This window comes from Myotis myotis, unplaced genomic scaffold, assembly GCF_014108235.1.
Source record: "Myotis myotis isolate mMyoMyo1 unplaced genomic scaffold, mMyoMyo1.p scaffold_m19_p_3, whole genome shotgun sequence".
Classification (NCBI taxonomy): domain Eukaryota; kingdom Metazoa; phylum Chordata; class Mammalia; order Chiroptera; family Vespertilionidae; genus Myotis; species Myotis myotis.
In genome coordinates, this window is record NW_023416335.1 from 5873 (window position 1) to 25335 (window position 19463).

The 19463-nt window shown below is 60.1% G+C and overlaps 1 protein-coding gene across 3 annotated transcripts in view; it reads right to left on the reverse strand.

The window, feature by feature from the left end:
- Positions 1-421: 421 nt before the first annotated feature.
- Positions 422-19463, reverse strand: part of LOC118651319 (rho guanine nucleotide exchange factor 10-like) — a 44524-nt gene continuing 25482 nt past the window's right edge. Inside the window, exons 9-17 of one of the 3 annotated variants that reach the window (XM_036300355.1) lie at positions 14729-14845; positions 11491-11605; positions 9849-9955; positions 7316-7393; positions 6618-6797; positions 4089-4205; positions 3303-3392; positions 1960-2130; positions 422-599 (exon numbers count right to left, since the gene is read on the reverse strand). In XM_036300355.1, coding sequence (XP_036156248.1) covers positions 450-599; positions 1960-2130; positions 3303-3392; positions 4089-4205; positions 6618-6797; positions 7316-7393; positions 9849-9955; positions 11491-11605; positions 14729-14845 — 1125 coding nt within the window. In that variant the 3' untranslated portion in view covers positions 422-449. Of the gene's footprint in view, positions 600-1959; positions 2131-3302; positions 3396-4088; positions 4206-6617; positions 6798-7315; positions 7394-9848; positions 9956-11490; positions 11606-14728; positions 14846-19463 lie in introns of all 3 variants that reach the window. The other 2 variants (XM_036300354.1, XM_036300356.1) reach the window with 2 other exon arrangements.

The following is a 19463-nucleotide window of genomic DNA, read 5'->3' on the forward strand; positions in this document are numbered from 1 at the left end:
AAAATCTCATGACCCACTTCTTTGTCACAGAAGGAGCAAATATGCAGAAAAACACAGAACACAACGTACTGTCGGGAGAACGCCGGAGAAAGTATGTATGAAAGCGTGTGTGCGTGTGCGCACGTGTGTGCGCGCGTGTGCGTGCGTGCGTGTGTGTGCGTGTGTGTGTGTATGTGTGTGTGCGCGCGTGGGTGTGTGGGTGTGCGCGTGTGTGCACGTGCGTGTGTGCGTGTGCGTGTGTGCGTGCGTGTGTCTAAGGAGAAATGACCCCCGTCCGCCCTGATGTCTACCAGTGCTGCCTCGGTGGCTCCCGGGGACCACCTGGAAGGAAGCGGTTCGTGGTTGGTTCGAAGCGTGTCCCTCCCACGTGGAGGTGGCCGGGGCGGATGAGAGCCAGCAGGCCACCTGCTCCCGAGCCGGGGCGGCCTGGGGGGGCTCGGGGCCGGTCCTTACCGGGCACTGACCGTGACGCACATGAGCACGTCGGTCAGCATGAGCAGCCGCCGCTCCTTGGTCTTGAGGACCTCGCCGCGGTCGTTGTAGACGGTCTCGATCACGTCGTCGGACCGGATGAGGTGCCGGCTCCCGCTGCTGAGAAGCTGGACATCCACGGTCACGCTCGACACGGCCGCCAGGTCGCGGTTAAGAAAAGGGGGAGGAGCGAGCGTCCGCGCAGTCGGGGCAGCAGGGGCTTCAGACCCGTCCTCGGGGGACCCACCCGTCGCACTCAGGCCAGCACTGGGAGCTCAGAGCGCGGCTTTTCACCCTGAAGCTCCCCAGACGGTTCCAGGTCCGCTCCCAGCGAGAGGGACCGCCTCCCTGCCACACGCTCCTGAGGCCGAGACACGGACACGCCGGCCTGGCCCAGGGGCTGAGCGTCGACCTGTGAACCAGGAGGTCCCAGGCTCGACTCCCGCTCAGGGCACAGGCCCGGGTTGCGGGCTCCATCCCCAGTGCGGGGCGTGCAGGAGGCAGCCGATCCATGGTTCTCTCTCATCATTAATGTTTCTATTCCTCTCTCCCTCTCCCTTCCTCTCTGAAATCAGTAAAAACATATTAAAAATGTATTACAATAAAGTACTTAGAGTTAAAATACTGAATGTCACTCTAGGATAGGAAATTAATCCTACTGACAAAAAAAACCAACCACGTGCTTTGGCAATAATGAATATTGCATGTAAGTATTTAACACAGCTCATACCAATCAACCTCCCCGTGTACAGCTACACGGCTCAGACTGCTGTCACCGGGAAGTGCTTCTGTAAACGTGAAGCCGGGCGCGTCGGCCTGACCGTTGCACACGGAGTGCAGCTTATGGCTGACACACACACATTAAACCGCACACACAGTGCCTGAACCACGAGCATCTAAAATAAAATACTGCCTCTGCCCGCCGGCGTGGCTCAGTGGCTGAGCACCAACCTATGAACCAGGAGGTCCCGGTTTGAGGTTGGATTCCCGGGCGGTCAGGGCACAGGCCTGAGTTGCGGCTCCATCCCCAGTGTGGGGCGTGCAGGGGCAGCTGATCCATGATTCTCTCTCATCATGGACGTTTCTCCCTCTCCCTCTCCCTTCCTCTCTCTCTGAAATCAATACAAATGTCTTTTAAAAATATAAAATAAGTTAAAAATAAACTGCACACACAGCGCTTTTAACTCTGAGCATCTAAAATCACATCCCGCGTCTGAAGGCAGAATTCAGCGGGAAGAGCGGCTCTTCACCTTTTCGGGGTCCTGGATCCCCCTGAGGGCCCGCTGAGCCTGTGCACCCCTTTTCGAGGACGCCCAGACTCTGAAGCTTAGGCAGCCTCCGGTGTCGGGGGCCTGCCGGCTCCCCTCGGCTCCCAGGTGGGCGCCTGCCCGGGAGCCGCCCGGAGGCCCCGGGGTTAGTAACAGCGGCGGGACGGCGGTGCGGGTTAGTGCGGGAAGCTCAGCGGAGGCGCGCAGAATCTCCGTCCACCTTGTTCAGGTATCTCTCGTTTATGGCTTTCGCTAGCTGCTTCATTTCGCAGCGCTGATCTGCGTCTCGCTTTCTCTCGTTCAGTTTCTCTGCTAACGTCTCCAGCTCTGTCAGCGCCATCTGGAGGGGCAGCCGGTCGGGGTGTCCGCGGGGCGTGTTCCTCAGCATGTCCTTTGGGGAAACGAGCAAACGGGGGTGTGACTGCCCGTGTGGGGGCCGAGGGCCGTGGTCATCGCAGACGCCCCGCCCAGCGGCCCCATGGCCCACGCTGGCCACAGAGGGTGACCGTGAGGTCAGCGGCCTCTGGGGAAGAATAAAAACCCGTCGGGAAGGACACAAACCAGGTGAGTCACAACCTGACTGACGCTTCAACAGCTCCTTTCATAGAAACAAGATTAACTCACTCAACGGCATTGCTCACGGAAAAGGTAGCATCTTGCCTGGCCAGCATGGCTCAGTGGTTGAGCATTGACCTATGAACCAGGAGGTCACAGCTCGATTCCTGGTCAGGGCACAGAACCAGGTTGGGGGCTCGATCCCCAGTGGGGGTGATGCAGGAGTCAGCCGATCCATGATTCTCTCTCTCCCTCTCTCTCTCTCTCTCTCTCTCTCTCCCCCCCTCCCCTCCTCTCTGAAATCAATAAAGATATATTTTAACACCCACACACACAAAAACACACTTGGTCCTCGCCCCAGGTCAGCATCTAGGCACGGAGCCCCTAAAACTCAGGGGTTTCTGAGTGACAGGTAGCAGAGCCGTCCAGAGCGCCTGAGCTGAGGCCAGTGGTGGCTCCCGTGGCCGTGGCTCCAGGTGGGGCTGGCGGCCAGAGGAAGGAGCGGGGATTAGAGGCTGGACCTCCAGGGAGGGGCCTGAGGGATGAGGTGGTCCCCATTGGCCAGTGTGGCCATCCGTCTGCCTCCACAGTGGAACCGCCACGGGAACCCACAGGCAGGTCTAGAGAGGTTCGGGGTCAGGAGGGTGCTGAGCACCCGGCAGCCCCAGGCCCCTCCCACCTGCCCCTCTCCCCGTGTGTCCATCTGGTGGCCGAGTTACAGCCTTTGTAATAAACCACCAACACCAGTGCCTTCCTGAGTTCTGGGAGCCCCTCTAGCCCGTTCCTGAACCTGAGGGCACGTGGGGAACCCAGCTTGGTAGCCGAGTGGGACAGAACTGGGACCCGCTATGCACTGGGTGTCTAAAGTGGACCTGAGAGCTGATGCTCGGGGGTCAGTGTCAGCTGAGCCGAATGCAGGACACAGGCTGCGGAGGAGAGGGGCTGAGGCTGCGGGGAGGACTGGTTCCAGGGGTCAGCAGGGGTCATGGGGGTCACCGGGTCGGGTACCTGGAGCAGCAGGATGAACTGCGGGAACCTCTGGATGGGCCTGGTCATCAGGCTGTAGAGGGTGACGCGGTCGGGACTGGACTCCTGGCTCTGCTGCGAAGCGAGAAAGTCACTCACCTCGGGCAGCGGGATGTTAAGGCCGTCCACGCCCAGCACCGGCCTCGGGGCAGAGTCAGGGCCACTCAGGGGCCTGCGTCCCTGTCCGCAGACACTTCCTCCACCGCCTGTCCCCCCGCCCCGTCCCTCGCGTCCACCTCTCGGCTCCTGGCCTACAGCGAGCACGGCGGGCTTCTGAGTCAGAACCTTCAAGCCCTGGCCAGTGTGCCAAGTGGTTAGAGCATCGGCCCGCACCCCAAAGGGTCTCAGGTTCAGTTCCTGGTCATGGGCACATACCTGGTCTTCAGGTTTGATCCCCAGCCCTGGTTAGGATACGAGGGGGAGGCCACCGATAGATATGTCTCTCTCACATCGATGTTCCTCTCTCTCTCTCCCCCTCCCCCATCCCTTCCATTCTCTCTAAAAATCAATGGAAAAATATCCTCAGGTGAGGATTAACAACATAATAATAAAATAAATTACAAAAGTAAAAGCTACGTTACTCCTAAAAATTCATCTCTTTCTTTCTCGCATTGACCCAATGCCTAGGGCACTGTCGGGACGAAAGCCGTTACAGCGAGCGGCATCGTACACTTGGAGGTGAGGGAGCGTAGTTCCTTATCAAGTATCCCACGTGGAGCCCGTTATCAGAGATGTTAAAACCCAACATGGAAGGAAAAGGCTGCGTACCTTTAAGAACTCCAGGAAAGCGGGCTTTGTGGAGCAGGCCTTCTTGAGGACGGCCACGGCCGCACTGAAGTTGTTGACGTACTCGCTGTAGGCGTCCAGCACCATGGACTTGGAGAACTGAAATCAGACACGGGAAACGTGAGGAACGCAGTGGCCCTGGGCCTCCCAACCTCAAGTAACCACCGTCATGGCCACGCCACACGGAACAAACTTCATTACCACCATGTGGACTTTTGGGGGATATTTCTGGTTCTGTTCCGTTGGGTTCTGTTCCGTTGATCTCTATGCCTGTTCTTGTGCCAGGACCAGGCTGTGTTGAGCACAGTGCTTTGTAGTCTAACTTAATATCTGGTATTGGGACCCCTCCCGTTTTGCTCAACTTTCTCAAGATGCTGTGGCTATTCGGGGTCTTTTTGGGGTCCATATAAATTTCTGGAATTTGTTCTAGATCTGAGAAATATGTCATTGGTATTTTAGCAGGTATTTCATTGAATCTGTAGATTGCTTTGGGTAGTGTGGACATTTCAATGATGTTGATTCTACCAATCCATGAACATGGTATACTCTTCCACTTGTGTATGTCTTCCTCTATCTCTTTTTTCAACAGCCTGTAGTTTTCTCAGTACAGGTCTTTTACCTCCTTGGTTAAGTGTATTCCTCAGTATCTTAATATTTTTGGTGTAATGGTAAATGGGATTTAGTTTCTCTTTCTGAGAATTCATTATCGGTGTATAAAAAAGTCATAGATTTATGGGTGTTGATTTTGTTCCTGCTACATTGCCGAATTCATTTACTAAATCTAGTAGGTTTTTTTGGTGGAGTCTTTAGGGTTTTCTATGTACACTATCATGTCATCTGTGAATAAAGAGAGTTTTACTTCCTCCTTTCCAATTTGGATGCCTTTTATTTCTTCTTCTCGTCTGATCGCTGTGGCTAGGATTTCAGTATGATGTTGAACAAGATGGTGAAAGCGAACATCCCTGTCTTGCTCCTGTTCTTGGGGGACATGGTTTTGGGTTTTGCCCACTGAGAAGGATGTTTTTAAGCAAATGTGTAGGCGTTGTTTGAACGCGGGGTGACATCCTGCGGGTCCCTGCGCTCAGGCCTCCTGGCTCAGAACCATGCAGCCTGGGTTTCCGCAAACGTGCCTGGCTGTCCACGTGCAGAGATGACATTACAGCCGCCCTTCCTTACACTCCAGCTGGCCCTCGGCCCTCGCTGTCTGGTTCCACCTCCAGGACAGGGCAGCCCGCGGGGCAGCACGAGGTCCTGGCTCCTGGAATGCCCTGGGCCGAGGGCTGTGCACATAGGTCCTCAGTCCTATTGCCCGAGAAGCACAGAGGCTCCGGAGGCAGAGACGGCACCTCACTCTGTGTTTCTCTCCGCGTCCACACGTCTGGCCCCAGGATGGAAGCCACAGCCTCGGGGACACCCGGTGGGACCATCACTTAGAGAAGAAGCACGCTCACCTACGTCACGTTTAAAACAAAGAGGACTGTTTCCGCAAGTCGGCCCATGAACCAGGAGGTCAGGGTTCAATGCCCGGTCAGGTCGGGTCGGGTCGGGTCAGTCAGGGCGCAGGAGCCGGCAGGATGCTCCCACACCAGCACTCTCAGGAGGAGCCTCCAGCAGGGGGCGTGCAGGAGGCAGCCCGTCAATGATTCTCTCCCTCTCCCTTCCTCTCTGAAATCAATAAAAACATATCTTTTTTAAAAGGACTGTTTCCATTCGAAAGTCTATTCCCAGGTAAATATTGTAAGAAGGGGCTGGAGAAAAAGTGGAGGTGACGACGGAGGAAATGTCCGATGTTTCTGTTTCCATGACAACGGCCGCAGGGGCTCCATGCAGCGAGCTCAGTGCCTCCTGCTGCCCCAGAGGAAGGAGAGGTGTCACATGCAGTCACAGCACCCACGCAAGTCCATGGGCACGGGCCGTGTAGCTGCGCCCCTTCGCCGGTGCCCTTGGTCCGCGCCATCCATCCATCCATCCATCCATTGGCGCCGCTCTGTTCCCCGCAGGCTCCTGCGTCTGAGGGGAAGCTCCTGGGTCACAAGGCGCCGAAGTGGGGAACACACCGAGGACGGAAGGCTCAAAGGCCCGATGTACCTTGGGCTGTGGCGTCCGGGCAGCTGGCTGAGGGCCGTGCCCAGGAGTAGCCACAGCCTGCACCCCCTCCACCGGCCCCAGAGGCCCAGCGTCTGCACTCGGAGCTCCGGGAGGAGCACGGGCTGAGGGGACAGGCAGGTGCCCAGGAGGGGATGGGCTACAGAGAGGGACGGCCTCACGCAGGCTCCCCGACCCCCGCCCGCATGGTGACGGCACAGCCGGGCTCAGCCTGTCAAACCCCCTGCTGCTGCGTGGAGACTCTCAGGCCCCCGGCCCCGAGCCTCTGTGGACAGTCTCACACACACACCCCCCGCCCCCCCCGTCGCCCCGGAGATGCAGGTGAGGACCGTCCTGAGGGCCCTCCTGGGGAGGCAGGCGGCCAACAGTAAGAACAGCAGGGCGGGCCGGGCGGCCGGCACTCACCGAAGCCACGAAGACGTCGCCGATCATCTCCACGGCGTCCCACTCGGCCACGCGGCTGGCCAGCGCCATCTGGAACAGGCGGTGGCACTGCCGCACCTCCCGGAGCCGGTGGAACACCACCCGCAGCTTCCGCTCGCTCAGCACCCGCGGCTCCATCTCCGCCAGCGGCCGCTCGTACTGCTGGGGACCGAGAGGGAGGAGAGGGGACGGGGGAAGCGTGGAGCGTCCGTTACAGGGATTCCAAGACATGCCACTCCGAGTATTGTTTTATTTATTATTTATTTACTTTTAATCCTCACCCGAGGCTATTTTCCCATTGATTTTTAGGGAGAGTAGACAAAAGAGAGGGAGAGACAGAGAGAAACATCGATGTGAGAGAAACACACCGATTGGTTGCCTCCTGCATGCACCCCGACCAGGGCCCAGGCTGGGGAGGAGCCTGCAACCCAGGTGCGACCCTTGGACCGGAATCGAACCTGGAACCCTTTGGACCACAGGCCGGCACTCTATCCACTGAGCAAATTGGCTGGGGCTCAATTTATTTTTAGATTAAAGGACGTTATTAACATGTTCCTACAGATGGAACCATGGCAGCAGCCTCCAGCGTCTCACTGTCCAGAGCATTCTGTCGGCGGCTGCGTCAGTTAAAGTCAGACCGAAAGGCCTTTGCGAGCAGGTGGACGGCGAGCGACAAGTACCTCCAGGATCCGCGTGAGGGCGTCCACGTAGTTCTTCTCGCTGTCGACAATCGAGCCCAGAATGTACCTCCGGACCACCTGGCGGGGTTGGAGCAACAGGGCAGGAAGTTACTTCGCGCAGAGAAACGTCACTTCCACCGAGGCGTGCGGATAAGGAGGGGTTTGGTGTTTGGTTTTCAAAACAGCAGGCAAAGGAAACCCCTAAGGCTCTACTGTGTTTTAAACGGCTGCTCGCGAACTAGCGCACGGGGACAAAGCCTGCTGCTCCCACACCACAGCGTGTCCGTGTCCACCCTCACGGAATAAGCCGTAATCACAGGCGGACACGCGGCATCACAGCACTAGCAGGTGCACCATGGCCAACGGCAGTAGCTGTCAGGCACACACGTGCCCGATTCTGAGTTACACGTTTCATGTGGAAATGACTATGAGGAACAGCTCATCCTGGCGCGAAGGAGCTACTGGCAACCCTGCCTAATAAACCCTGTTCCCAAACGACAGAGACACGGAACCCTGGAAGGTGGGGGACCCTTGTTTTGCGAAGATCTCTGACCACGCCAAGAGGCACCTCGGGGCGGGGACACGGGCCGCGTGGCCAGCCTGCTCCATGCACGGAGCTCGCTGCGGCCTGAGACGCCTGCCTTTTAAACGCTGACACCATCGTCTGGTTCAGGTTTCACCACTGAGGTGCGTATGAGCACACGTCTGGCTCCACGATGCCTGTTCCAGGCCAGCGACCGCACTCGGCGCTGGCAGCAGCCTCAACGCTGTTTGGCAAGTTATTTTTGCCAATAAACAGAAAACAGCATAAAGTCACAATCAGGCTGGTTTTAAACCACACGCACAGGCACACCCATGCACAGGCACTGCACACACGCACAGGCACACCCATGCACAGGCACTGCATGAACAGGCACAGGCACACACAGGCACACGCACACGCACACACACACACAGGCACAGGCACTGCACACACACATGCATACACGCACTGCACACACACGGCACAGGCACCGCACACACACGCACAGGCACTGCACACACATGCACACACGCACAGGTACACACGGGCACAGGCACGCACACATGCACACACAATTACATGCCCACCCCCAGCCAACCCAGGGAATGCATGCCCCTCGCAGAGGCCATGGCGCCACCTGGCGGCCGGGACAGCATCTCCCACAGGAAGTACCTCAGCTAACACAGTGGTCGGCAAACCATGGCTCACGAGCCACATGCGGCTCTTTGGCCCCTTGAGTGTGGCTCTTCCACAAAATACCACGTGCGGGCGCACACGTACAGTACGAAGTTGACTTAAAACTTTAAGTAAAGTTTATTAAGTTAATCTTAGGGAACGTTGTGGAGTGAAAGAAGATGCAGTGTCGAGGATTGAGAAAGGTGTGTGAGATGGTTTGGACATACAGAGAGGATGAACGAAAGGAGATAGACGAAACAAGTATACAAGGTGAGTGTGGATGGGAGAGTTGGAAGGGGTCGACCTCAGCGAACGTACCTCAATCAGATTGAGGACGTTTTTAGCAAAGGCCAGCTTAGGAGCACCCTCATTAAGTTAATAACAACGTACCTACCTATAGAGTTTAAGTTTAAAAAATTTGGCTCTCAAAAGAAATTTCAATCGTTGTGCTGTTGATGTTTGACTCTGTTGACTAATGAGTTTGCCGACCACTGGGCTAACAGGCTGGGGCCACTGGGAAAACAAACCTTTATTGACAAGGGAGCGGATTTTTCTTAGAAGACTATTCGATTCACAAAATTAAGACCAAAATCAACCCTTCTGAATATTTAAGGAAGAAAGTGATGCCGTGAAGAGAGGACAGCTGTGCCGGGATTAAAATCCAAGCACACAAGCCGGCCAGCCCCGGCCACCCTCCCTGGTGGCCCCCATCAGCCTGGCTGGGTCACGGGCCGACCCTCAGAATGGGAGTTAGACCCCACGTCCGAGTCACCCCCCAAACGGGCAGAGTGTCAAGCTGAGGCCTGCCTTCCCCACCGTCACATCACAGACCGGCCTCCCGTCGGAGGGAGACCACTCAGGGTCTGACCTAGGAATTCTATTGCTTTTTCTAAAGTCCTGAGATGACCCTCCTGTATCGGGACAGAGGACCTGGAATTGGTACAAGTTAATAAAAATACAAAAATGAAACCAAAGAAACCTCCCGCAGGCGTGACACCCACACGTGCCTCTCGGTGAAACCGCGACCTTCGAACCAGAGGTAACGCCCCCAGGCATGTGCACTCTGCCCCTGCAGGCTCTCAGAGTCACCCTGGGTGAGACTCAACATCCTCAGGACCGGGATGTCCGAGCCCAGGTCCTGGCCGCCCAGGTCCCGGACGCCCCTGCTGGGTAACCCTCCACCTGCCGGGCCGGGAGGAGCAGGAGGGGTGGGAGGGGGTACAGAGGGCCGGGAGCTGGGACAGCAGGTGCCCCAGGCAGCGTGGGAACATCCAGACACAGAATGGCCCTGAGCCTCACAGGGAAGCGGCCCCGAGCACCTGCCCGGCGTCCTACCTGCTGCTGGGACAGCCCCTCGGGCATCGGGGTGAGCACGGCCTCGGGGTGCCGGCAGTCCACGTCGATGAACACGCTCTGCTCCTCCTCGAGGCCCGGCCTGGGATCTAAGGAGTCAGGATGCGCGGGTGTGACACGGAGACCGTGTCCCCCAACACCGCGGTGCAGCCAATCGCTGTCGACCAAGACTCTGAGCACGGTCTGCGGTTCCCGTCCACCCCCCAGCGATGACCGAGGCGACACGTCCACACCCGTGGACACTCCCTTCCCACAGGGAATGTTCAGTGCCTGGAGTCCACCTTCCAAGGGCAGAGGTGGCGTTTGAGTGCCTGATGGTGCACTAGAAATGACTGTCCTACATAATCCTATACAATAAAAGGCTAATATGCAAATGGACTGACTGGCAGAACAACTGGTCGCTATCATGCGCACTGACCACCAGGGGCAGAAACGCAACACAGGAGCTGCCCCCTGGTGGTCAGTGCGCTCCCACAGGGGGAGCAGCGCTCAGCCAGAAGCCGGGCTCACGGCTGGCAAGCACAGTGGCAGTGGAGAGAACCTCTCCTGCCTCCATGGCAGCGCTAAGGATGTCCATGGGCTCCGGCACCGTGCAGGCCGGGCTGAGGGACCCCTCCTCCGAGGGCATGAATCTCGTGCACCAGGCCTCTGGTTTAACCTATAAAATATCACCGCAGCCCTGGCACGTGCCCAACCGGTCGACGTTCTCTCTCACATCAATGTTTCTCTCTCCTTCCCCTTCCTCTCTCTCTAAAATAAAATAAATAAAAACAGATCCTCGGATGAGGATTAAAAAAATAACAAAAATAAAATATCACACCCAGAAACAAAGAACGGCCACGGAGACGCCTGAGGGCCACACCGCTGGCCAGGACGCCCAGGGCTCCCTCGGCTCCCTGACCGCCTGCCTGTCGGAAAAAGCAGACAGTTTATGCCAAAACTAAATTCTTCTTTACACACATAATAAAGCTAAATAAACGAAGGACTCCCCCAAAGGGCCGGAAACCAGAAAAGCACCGGGTGTGGCCCGCGCCCCAGCCCTGAGCCCTGGGCCCTGCCACAGGGCACCCTCCCTGGGCCCTGGAGGTCTGGGGGGACGTCATGAGGAAAGCAGGGGAGGAAGGCCCTCGGGTGGGGGCACCGATGGCCCAGGGCTGAGAGGGGACAATGAAGAGGGTGAAGGCCACTCCCCAGGAGCTCACTCAACTTCCTGTGGTTTGTGGAGTGCCTGTGAGCAGGTCCCTCGGCTCAGAGCCCCGCCCTCAGCCCCACAAGCCCCCCAGGAGGGAGCGCAGGCTGAGTGGAGCCAAGGGTGAGCAGGCCCCAGGGGAGCAGGCCCCGGGGTGGGGGGAACAGGCCCCGGGGTGAGCGGAGCAGGCCCTGGGGGAGCAGGCCCTGGGATGGGGTGAACAGGCCCCGGGGTGGGGGGAGCAGGCCCTTGGGTGGGGTAAACAGGCCCCGGGGTGGGGGGAGCAGCCCCCTGGAGTGGGGAAAGCAGGCCCCGGGGTGGAGGGAAGCAGGCCCCGGGGTGGGGGGAGCAGGCCCCGGGCACACATGGGAACTGCCCACCAGCTTCACGGCCGGAGGCGCACAGCAGGCTCCGGCGCGGGGACACAGCACAGACCTTGGGAAATGAAGGACTTGGTCCTGATGAAGGAGCGGCCCTTCTTCACGGCGGCCTTGGTCTTCTCCAGCCCGTCCCGCGTGCCCTCCTTGGCAGCCTTCATCAGCTTCTGCACCTGCGGACGAGGCGGCACCGTGAGGGCGGGCGACCCCGTACAAACCCACCTGCAACTTTCCTTTCTTGTCAAGAACACAGTCAGAGTCTGGTCTGCAAAAGGCCCCGGGAACGGCTGTGGGGCCAGGAGCGGCTGTGGGGCCGGGGAGCGGCTGTGGGGCCGGGAGCACGCTCCTGGCGGGCCTCAGTGCGTGTGTGCGGTGCGGGGCAGTCTGTCTCTTTAAAAAACAGCCTGGCCAGCGTGGCTCAGTGTTGAGCATCGACCTAGGAACCAGGAGGTCAGGGTTGGATTCCTGGTCAGGGCACGTGCCCGGGTTGTGGGCTCCATCCCCAGTGGGGGGCGTGCAGGAGGCAGCCGGTCCATGATTCTCTCTCAGCATGGATGTCTCTCTCTCTCCCTCTCTGACATCAATTTAAAAATACTTTTTTTAAAAAGGGAAGAACAAACTTTAACTACAGAGCCCTCCTTTGATGGTTAGAGTCCCCCTGACGTTTAAATCTTTTTAGAATCACTGGCAGCACAAGCAGCTTTGCAGACCGGGCAGGTGAGACAAGCCCGCAGGCGGCGAAGCCACAGCCCCGGAGAGGGCAGACCTGCCCGGACACCTGCCCGCCCTGGTGCTCGCAGCCCACCCCAGCCACGGGCAGCCACGTCCACAGCCCACAGCCCCGCCCACTGCACAGAGCGTGGCACCTGCTCGATGGTAAGACGTAGCCAAGTGACTGCAGACAGACAGAGGGACAGACAGGGACAGCGAGGGCAGGACCAGGCCGACGACCAGGCCGACCTCCAGGCCTCCGCAGACTCCTGAGGCCACAGGCACGCCCCTGCCGTGGGCCTCACTGACCGCGTTCCCGCGAGCGTCTCAAAGCGGCCGACAGAGCACGTCTGGTTCTTTCGAGGGCTCACGTCTGAGGACTGGCCTTGGGACCAGGGCTTCTTCCAGAGAAACCCAGACGGCCTCCGATGGGAGACCCAGTGCCTTTCCCAGCGACCCACCCTCTGGCCCGGCCTCCCTGGTCCTGGGGGAGACGCTCAGGTACCGCCCAGGGCTCCCGCCTGCACCCGGCAGGTCAGGGCCCCGCTGTGCGCCGTGCGAAGGGGCGCTGGCCCAGGGCCCCGCTGCAAGCCCAGGTGCGGAGCGGCTGGCGTGTCAGATCAGCCGGGGCTGCCCCTGTGTCTGCGGATTGGGGCTCAGGTGTGAGCAGGCTGCTCCTGCCGCCCCCCGGGAGCAGCTTCCAGGTGACATCACACATTGCACCTCCGGCCCCACCGTCCGCGAGCCCTTTACCCCCCCCACCCCCGTGCCCCAGGCGCCTTCCCAGAACTGTCCAAGACCACGCTCACCCCGAAACCAAACCACGTCAGCGCCCAACAGGGCCCCCACTTCCGGCAGCCGGAGGACCACTCTGCCACCTCGTCCACACTGCGAGCGGCTGGGCTCCTGGGTCCCGCGTCCCTTCGATCCAACCACGGTGTCCTGTGGACGGTGCGCCCTGACACCCCCGAGGATTCCCTTCGCCGTGGCCCTGCGTCACCTCGCCGACCCCACGCCCGAGCCCCACTCTCTTCCCAGACCCGGCGGCTACGCCTCGTCTCAGCCGGTCCCCATCTTGGCTCCACCCGAGGCCCCCCGCCCCCCGCACGTGCAGGGACGAAGGGTCCAGGCCGGGAGCTGGGGAGGCACCGCAGGCGGGAGAGCCACTCTGTGTCCGGCCAGAGGGAGGAGCCGGCCAGCCTCAGGTACCTGCCCCCCATCACCAAGGCTGTCCATGCACCCGCCTCCCCTGGGCCCTGTCGCTCCCGACCGTCCACCGGTTCCCACACCGCTCTGAGGACCTGACCACCCTCACACGCTCCCGGTGGCTGCCTGGGCTCCCAGAAACCCGCCGGAGCCTGGATTCCCCGGGACGGCCCTGCCGCACGCTGCCACCCGCAGGGACCTGCCTGACCCTGGATTCGCCTGGGACGGCCCTGCCCAGACGCTGCCACCCGCAGGGACCTGCCTGACCCTGGATTCGCCTGGGACGGCCCTGCCCAGATGCTGCCACCCGCAGGGACCTGCCTGACCCTAACTGAGCGAGCCTCGCTGACTCCAGGCTCTGGTCCTGCACCCGGGCCCCAAGCACAGACACACTGGGCACAGAGCAGCGGGGGGAGGGGGGCGATGCTAAGCAGACGTCTACTTCCAGGGAAGCGCCACTCAGCACACGGGCAACAGCCACAGGACAGGAGAGGAGACTGAACTGAAGGCAGCTTCATGAGACAGTGGCCTTTGAAACACATCGAGAGGGCCCGGCCGGCGCGCCGTGGGTGAGCGACGATCCATGACCCAGGAGGTCAGGGTTCCATTCCCGGTCAGGGCACAGGCCCGGGTTGCGGGCTCCATCCCCAATGTGGGGCGTGCAGGAGGCAGCCGATCTGTGATTCTCTCTCCTCATGGATGTTTCTCTCTCTCCCCCTCTCCCTTCCTCTCTGAAATCAATAAAAATATTTTTAAATCAACAAATAATAAAATAAGTAAGTAAATAAAACACATCTCGAGGAACTGGCCGTCACGCCCAAACCCAGCCCTCACACCCGGGTCTCAGGACCCCGCTGCGCTCGGGACACGATGGGGCCGCCGTCCGCCTGGGCTGTCCCTGTGCTCCCTGCAGGACTCGGTGGAGCTGAGGGAATTGAGCATTTTTCATTAATCGTCACTGGGAAGTAATCACAAACCTACTCATGTGTCTTCGCGGACACATTATGGAAAAGCCATTGTCTTTCCCCAACTACAGGGGGCGCTCTGCCCCCGGGGCCGCCTCTCCTCTCCCAAGTCCGGGCTGCAGGCGGCTGAGCCCTGCCTTCCATGGGCTGGGAAGGCCCACCTGGGGGCTCTAGAAACCCCTCCGCCTGCCCACCCGCCCGCCCGCCCGCCCGGGGTGAGAGAGCAAGGGGGTGAGGGGGAGGGCAAATGGCCCCACAGCTGGACAGGAAGCTGCTGAGAGCGTCTGGGCGGCCCCTGACGGCCCAGAGCAGCTCCGGGAGCCGCGTTCCCTGGGCAGCGGCCGGGCCGTCCCCGGGGCCTCGGGCTCCGGGCGCGTGTTGTGGACACAGCGGGTGGGGAGGGGCCCACGCTACCTTCAGCTCCTGCTTCTGCTTTAGCTGCTGAACCTCACCCGAGCCCACTGCGCTGGCCACCAGCTCCCTCATCTTTCTCTCATAGCGCGCCTTCACCCGGGCCAGGTCATGGGACAGCTGGGCACAAAGAGACACATCCTTTCACAAAATGCTCCTTTTGGAACTTTAGACAATCTCACACTGAACGGGCTCCCGGGAACCACGCCGCCAGCCCCCTGGCCGGCCCACCGACTCTCAGAAGTAAACACGAGTGATTGCAGCCCGGCCGGCGTGGCTCCGTGGCTGAGTGCTGACCTAGGAACCAGGAGGTCACGGTTCGATTCCTGGTCAGGGCACATGTCTGGGTTGCAGGCTTGATCCCCTGTGTGGGGCGTGCAGGGGGCAGCCGATTCATGATTCTCTCTCATCATTGGTGTTTCTATCCCCCTCCCTGCCCCTTCCTCTCTGAATCAATAAAAATATATTTAAAAAAATAAAAATAAACATGAGTGACGACAACAGCATCGAGACAGACGCGATCCCAGGTGAGCCGGCCAGGAGAACTGTCTATGCCAGTGATGGCGAACCTTTTGAGCTCGGCGTGTCAGCATTTTGAAAAACCCTAACTTAACTCTGGTGCCGTGTCACATATAGAAATTTTTTGATCTTTGCCACCATAGTAAAACAAAGATTTATACTTTTGATATTTATTTTATCTATTTAAATGCCATTTAACAAAGAAAAATCAACCAAAAAAATGAGTTCGCGTGTCACCTCTGACACGCGTGTCATAGGTTCACCATCACTGGTCTATGCCATGAAGGCAAACACACACAGAAACCTGGGCCCCGTCACCCCATCCATCCTGACGAGGTTAAAATGACCAGATCTGTGAAGTCTGCATGAAGGACGCCTGTACGTCATCACCAAGCGAAGAGCCTTGAACTGGGCCTGCGGGGACCTGTGAGTCTCCAGGCGAGGTGACTCCCTCTGCAGCTGGTGGGGACACAGGGGGGTCTCACAGTGTGACCACGCGTCCACGCTATGCCCACGGGGCCCCTGCTCCCGGGAAGCACGCCCCACAGAGGCCGGGACGAGAACAAGGCAGTCGTTTCCGATGGAAAGGGCAATGTGTCAGATGCCCTCCCGGAGCTGACAGCGCCGTTGTGTGGTCCTCACAACCTGACTTCTCAACCAGGAGCCTGGTCCTTCTGCGGCACCGCCCCCTGGAACACCCCTGGCGCCCCGTCCCAGGATGTCGCCGTGGCAACGCGCTCCCAGTCAGCGTTGTGCTGGCCTCGCACTGGCTTCTGGCGGGGAGGCTGCTGCTCCGGCCAACGTGCTCACTGGCCCTGCGGGGGCTGCCCGGGCACCAACGCGCTCCGCGGGCCCCACCCGGCCGAGCGGCGCCTGGGCCGTCCTCAACCAGGCTGACTGGAGGCGGGGTTTAAGGGTGCTTTGCCCGCTCTCCCAAGGCACCACTGAGCACCCCATCCTGCGGCACCTGGGCCCCTAAGTGCTATGGGCCCCGAAGCGCATGGGCCCCGAAGCACTGCGTTCAAGTCTCAGCTTAAACCCAGAGCGTTGGCACGGCTGGATTGAGTCAAGTTCGGCTGTGCTTCACTCCCTGGTGCGGCGGCTGTGACGATCCTGGTGACAGCAGGGAGCTGCGTTCCCCCGAGAGGCTCGTCCTAACACTGGGCAGTTGAGATGCCCACCGCAATGCAGCTTGCTCTCCAGGTTCGTGACACAGCTCGCCCCAACCCCTGGAGACTGCCTCCAGGCTACATGCGTCTGGTTCCAGTGTGGGCGGAGCCACACGGGGAGGCATCAGGTCACAGGCTGCATCTGTTCCACCCACCAGGTCACACACAGGCTGCATCTGCTACACCCACCGGGTCACACACGGGCTGCGTCTGCTACACCCACCGGGTCACACACGGGCTGTGTCTGCTCCACTCACCGGGTCACACACAGGCTGTGTCTGCTACACCCACCGGGTCACACACGGGCTGTGTCTGCTACACTCACCGGGTCACACACGGGCTGCATCTGCTACACCCACCGGGTCACACACGGGCTGCGTCTGCTACACCCACCGGGTCACACACGGGCTGCGTCTGCTACACTCACAGGGTCACACACAGGCTGCGTCTGCTACACCCACCGGGTCACACACAGGCTGCGTCTGCTACACCCACCAGGTCACACACGGGCTGTGTCTGCTCCACCCACCGGGTCACACACAAGCTGTCTGCTACACTCACCGGGTCACACACAGGCTGTGTCTGCTACACCCACCGGGTCACACACGGGCTGTGTCTGCTACACCCACCGGGTCACACACGGGCTGTGTCTGCTACACCCACCGGGTCACACACAGGCTGCATCTGCTACACTCACCGGGTCACACACGGGCTGTGTCTGCTACACCCACCGGGTCACACACAGGCTGCGTCTGCTACACTCACAGGGTCACACACAGGCTGAGTCTGCTACACCCACCGGGTCACACACAGGCTGCGTCTGCTACACCCACCAGGTCACACACGGGCTGTGTCTGCTACACCCACCTGGTCACACACAAGCTGTCTGCTACACTCACCGGGTCACACACAGGCTGTGTCTGCTACACCCACCGGGTCACACACAGGCTGTGTCTGCTACACCCACCGGGTCACACACGGGCTGTGTCTGCTACACCCACCGGGTCACACACAGGCTGCATCTGCTACACCCACCGGGTCACACACGGGCTGTGTCTGCTACACCCACCGGGTCACACACAGGCTGCGTCTGCTACACCCACCGGGTCACACACTGGCTGTGTCTGCTACACTCACAGGGTCACACACAGGCTGCGTCTGCTACACCCACCGGGTCACACACAGGCTGCGTCTGCTACACCCACCAGGTCACACACGGGCTGTGTCTGCTACACCCACCTGGTCACACACAAGCTGTCTGCTACACTCACCGGGTCACACACAGGCTGCGTCTGCTACACCCACCGGGTCACACACGGGCTGTGTCTGCTACACCCACCGGGTCACACACGGGCTGTGTCTGCTACACCCACCGGGTCACACACAGGCTGCATCTGCTACACCCACCGGGTCACACACGGGCTGTGTCTGCTACACCCACCGGGTCACACACAGGCTGTGTCTGCTACACCCACCGGGTCACACACGGGCTGTGTCTGCTACACCCACCTGGTCACACACAAGCTGCATCTGCTACACCCACCGGGTCACACACAGGCTGTCTGCTACACTCACCGGGTCACACACAGGCTGTCTGCTACACTCACCGGGTCACACACAGGCTGTGTCTGCTACACCCACCGGGTCACACACAGGCTGTCTGCTACACCCACCGGGTCACACACAGGCTGGGTCTGCTACACCCACCGGGTCACACACAGGCTGCATCTGCTACACTCACAGGGTCACACACAGGCTGTCTCCTAAACCCACCGCGTCACACACAGGCTGCATCTGTTCCACCCACCGGGTCACACACGGGCTGTGTCTGCTACACCCACCGGGTCACACACAGGCTGCATCTGTTCCACCCACCGGGTCACACACGGGCTGCGTCTGTTCCACCCACCGGGTCACACACAGGCTGCGTCTGCTACACCCACCGGGTCACACACGGGCTGCGTCTGCTACACCCACCGGGTCACACACGGGCTGCGTCTGCTACACCCACCGGGTCACACACAGGCTGCGTCTGCGACACCCACCGGGTCACACACGGGCTGCGTCTGCTACACCCACCGGGTCACACACGGGCTGCGTCTGCGACACCCACCGGGTCACACACAGGCTGCACCTGTTCCACCCACCGGGTCACACACGGGCTGCGTCTGCGACACCCACCGGGTCACACACGGGCTGCGTCTGCTACACTCACCGGGTCACACACGGGCTGCGTCTGCTACACCCACCGGGTCACACACGGGCTGCGTCTGCTACACCCACCGGGTCACACACAGGCTGCACCTGTTCCACCCACCGGGTCACACACGGGCTGCGTCTGCGACACCCACCGGGTCACACACGGGCTGCGTCTGCTACACTCACCGGGTCACACACAGGCTGTCTGTTCCACCCACCGGGTCACACACAGGCTGCGTCTGCGACACCCACCGGGTCACACACGGGCTGCGTCTGCGACACCCACCGGGTCACACACGGGCTGCGTCTGCTACACCCACCGGGTCACACACGGGCTGCGTCTGCTACACCCACCGGGTCACACACAGGCTGCACCTGTTCCACCCACCGGGTCACACACGGGCTGCGTCTGCGACACCCACCGGGTCACACACGGGCTGCGTCTGCTACACTCACCGGGTCACACACAGGCTGTCTGTTCCACCCACCGGGTCACACACAGGCTGCGTCTGCTACACCCACCGGGTCACACACGGGCTGCGTCTGCTACACCCACCGGGTCACACACGGGCTGCGTCTGCGACACCCACCGGGTCACACACGGGCTGCGTCTGCTACACCCACCGGGTCACACACAGGCTGTCTGCTACACCCACCGGGTCACACACAGGCTGCGTCTGCTACACCCACCGGGTCACACACAGGCTGTCTGCTACACTCACAGGGTCACACACAGGCTGCGTCTGCTACACCCACCGGGTCACACACGGGCTGCGTCTGCTACACCCACCGGGTCACACACGGGCTGCGTCTGCTACACTCACCGGGTCACACACGGGCTGCGTCTGCTA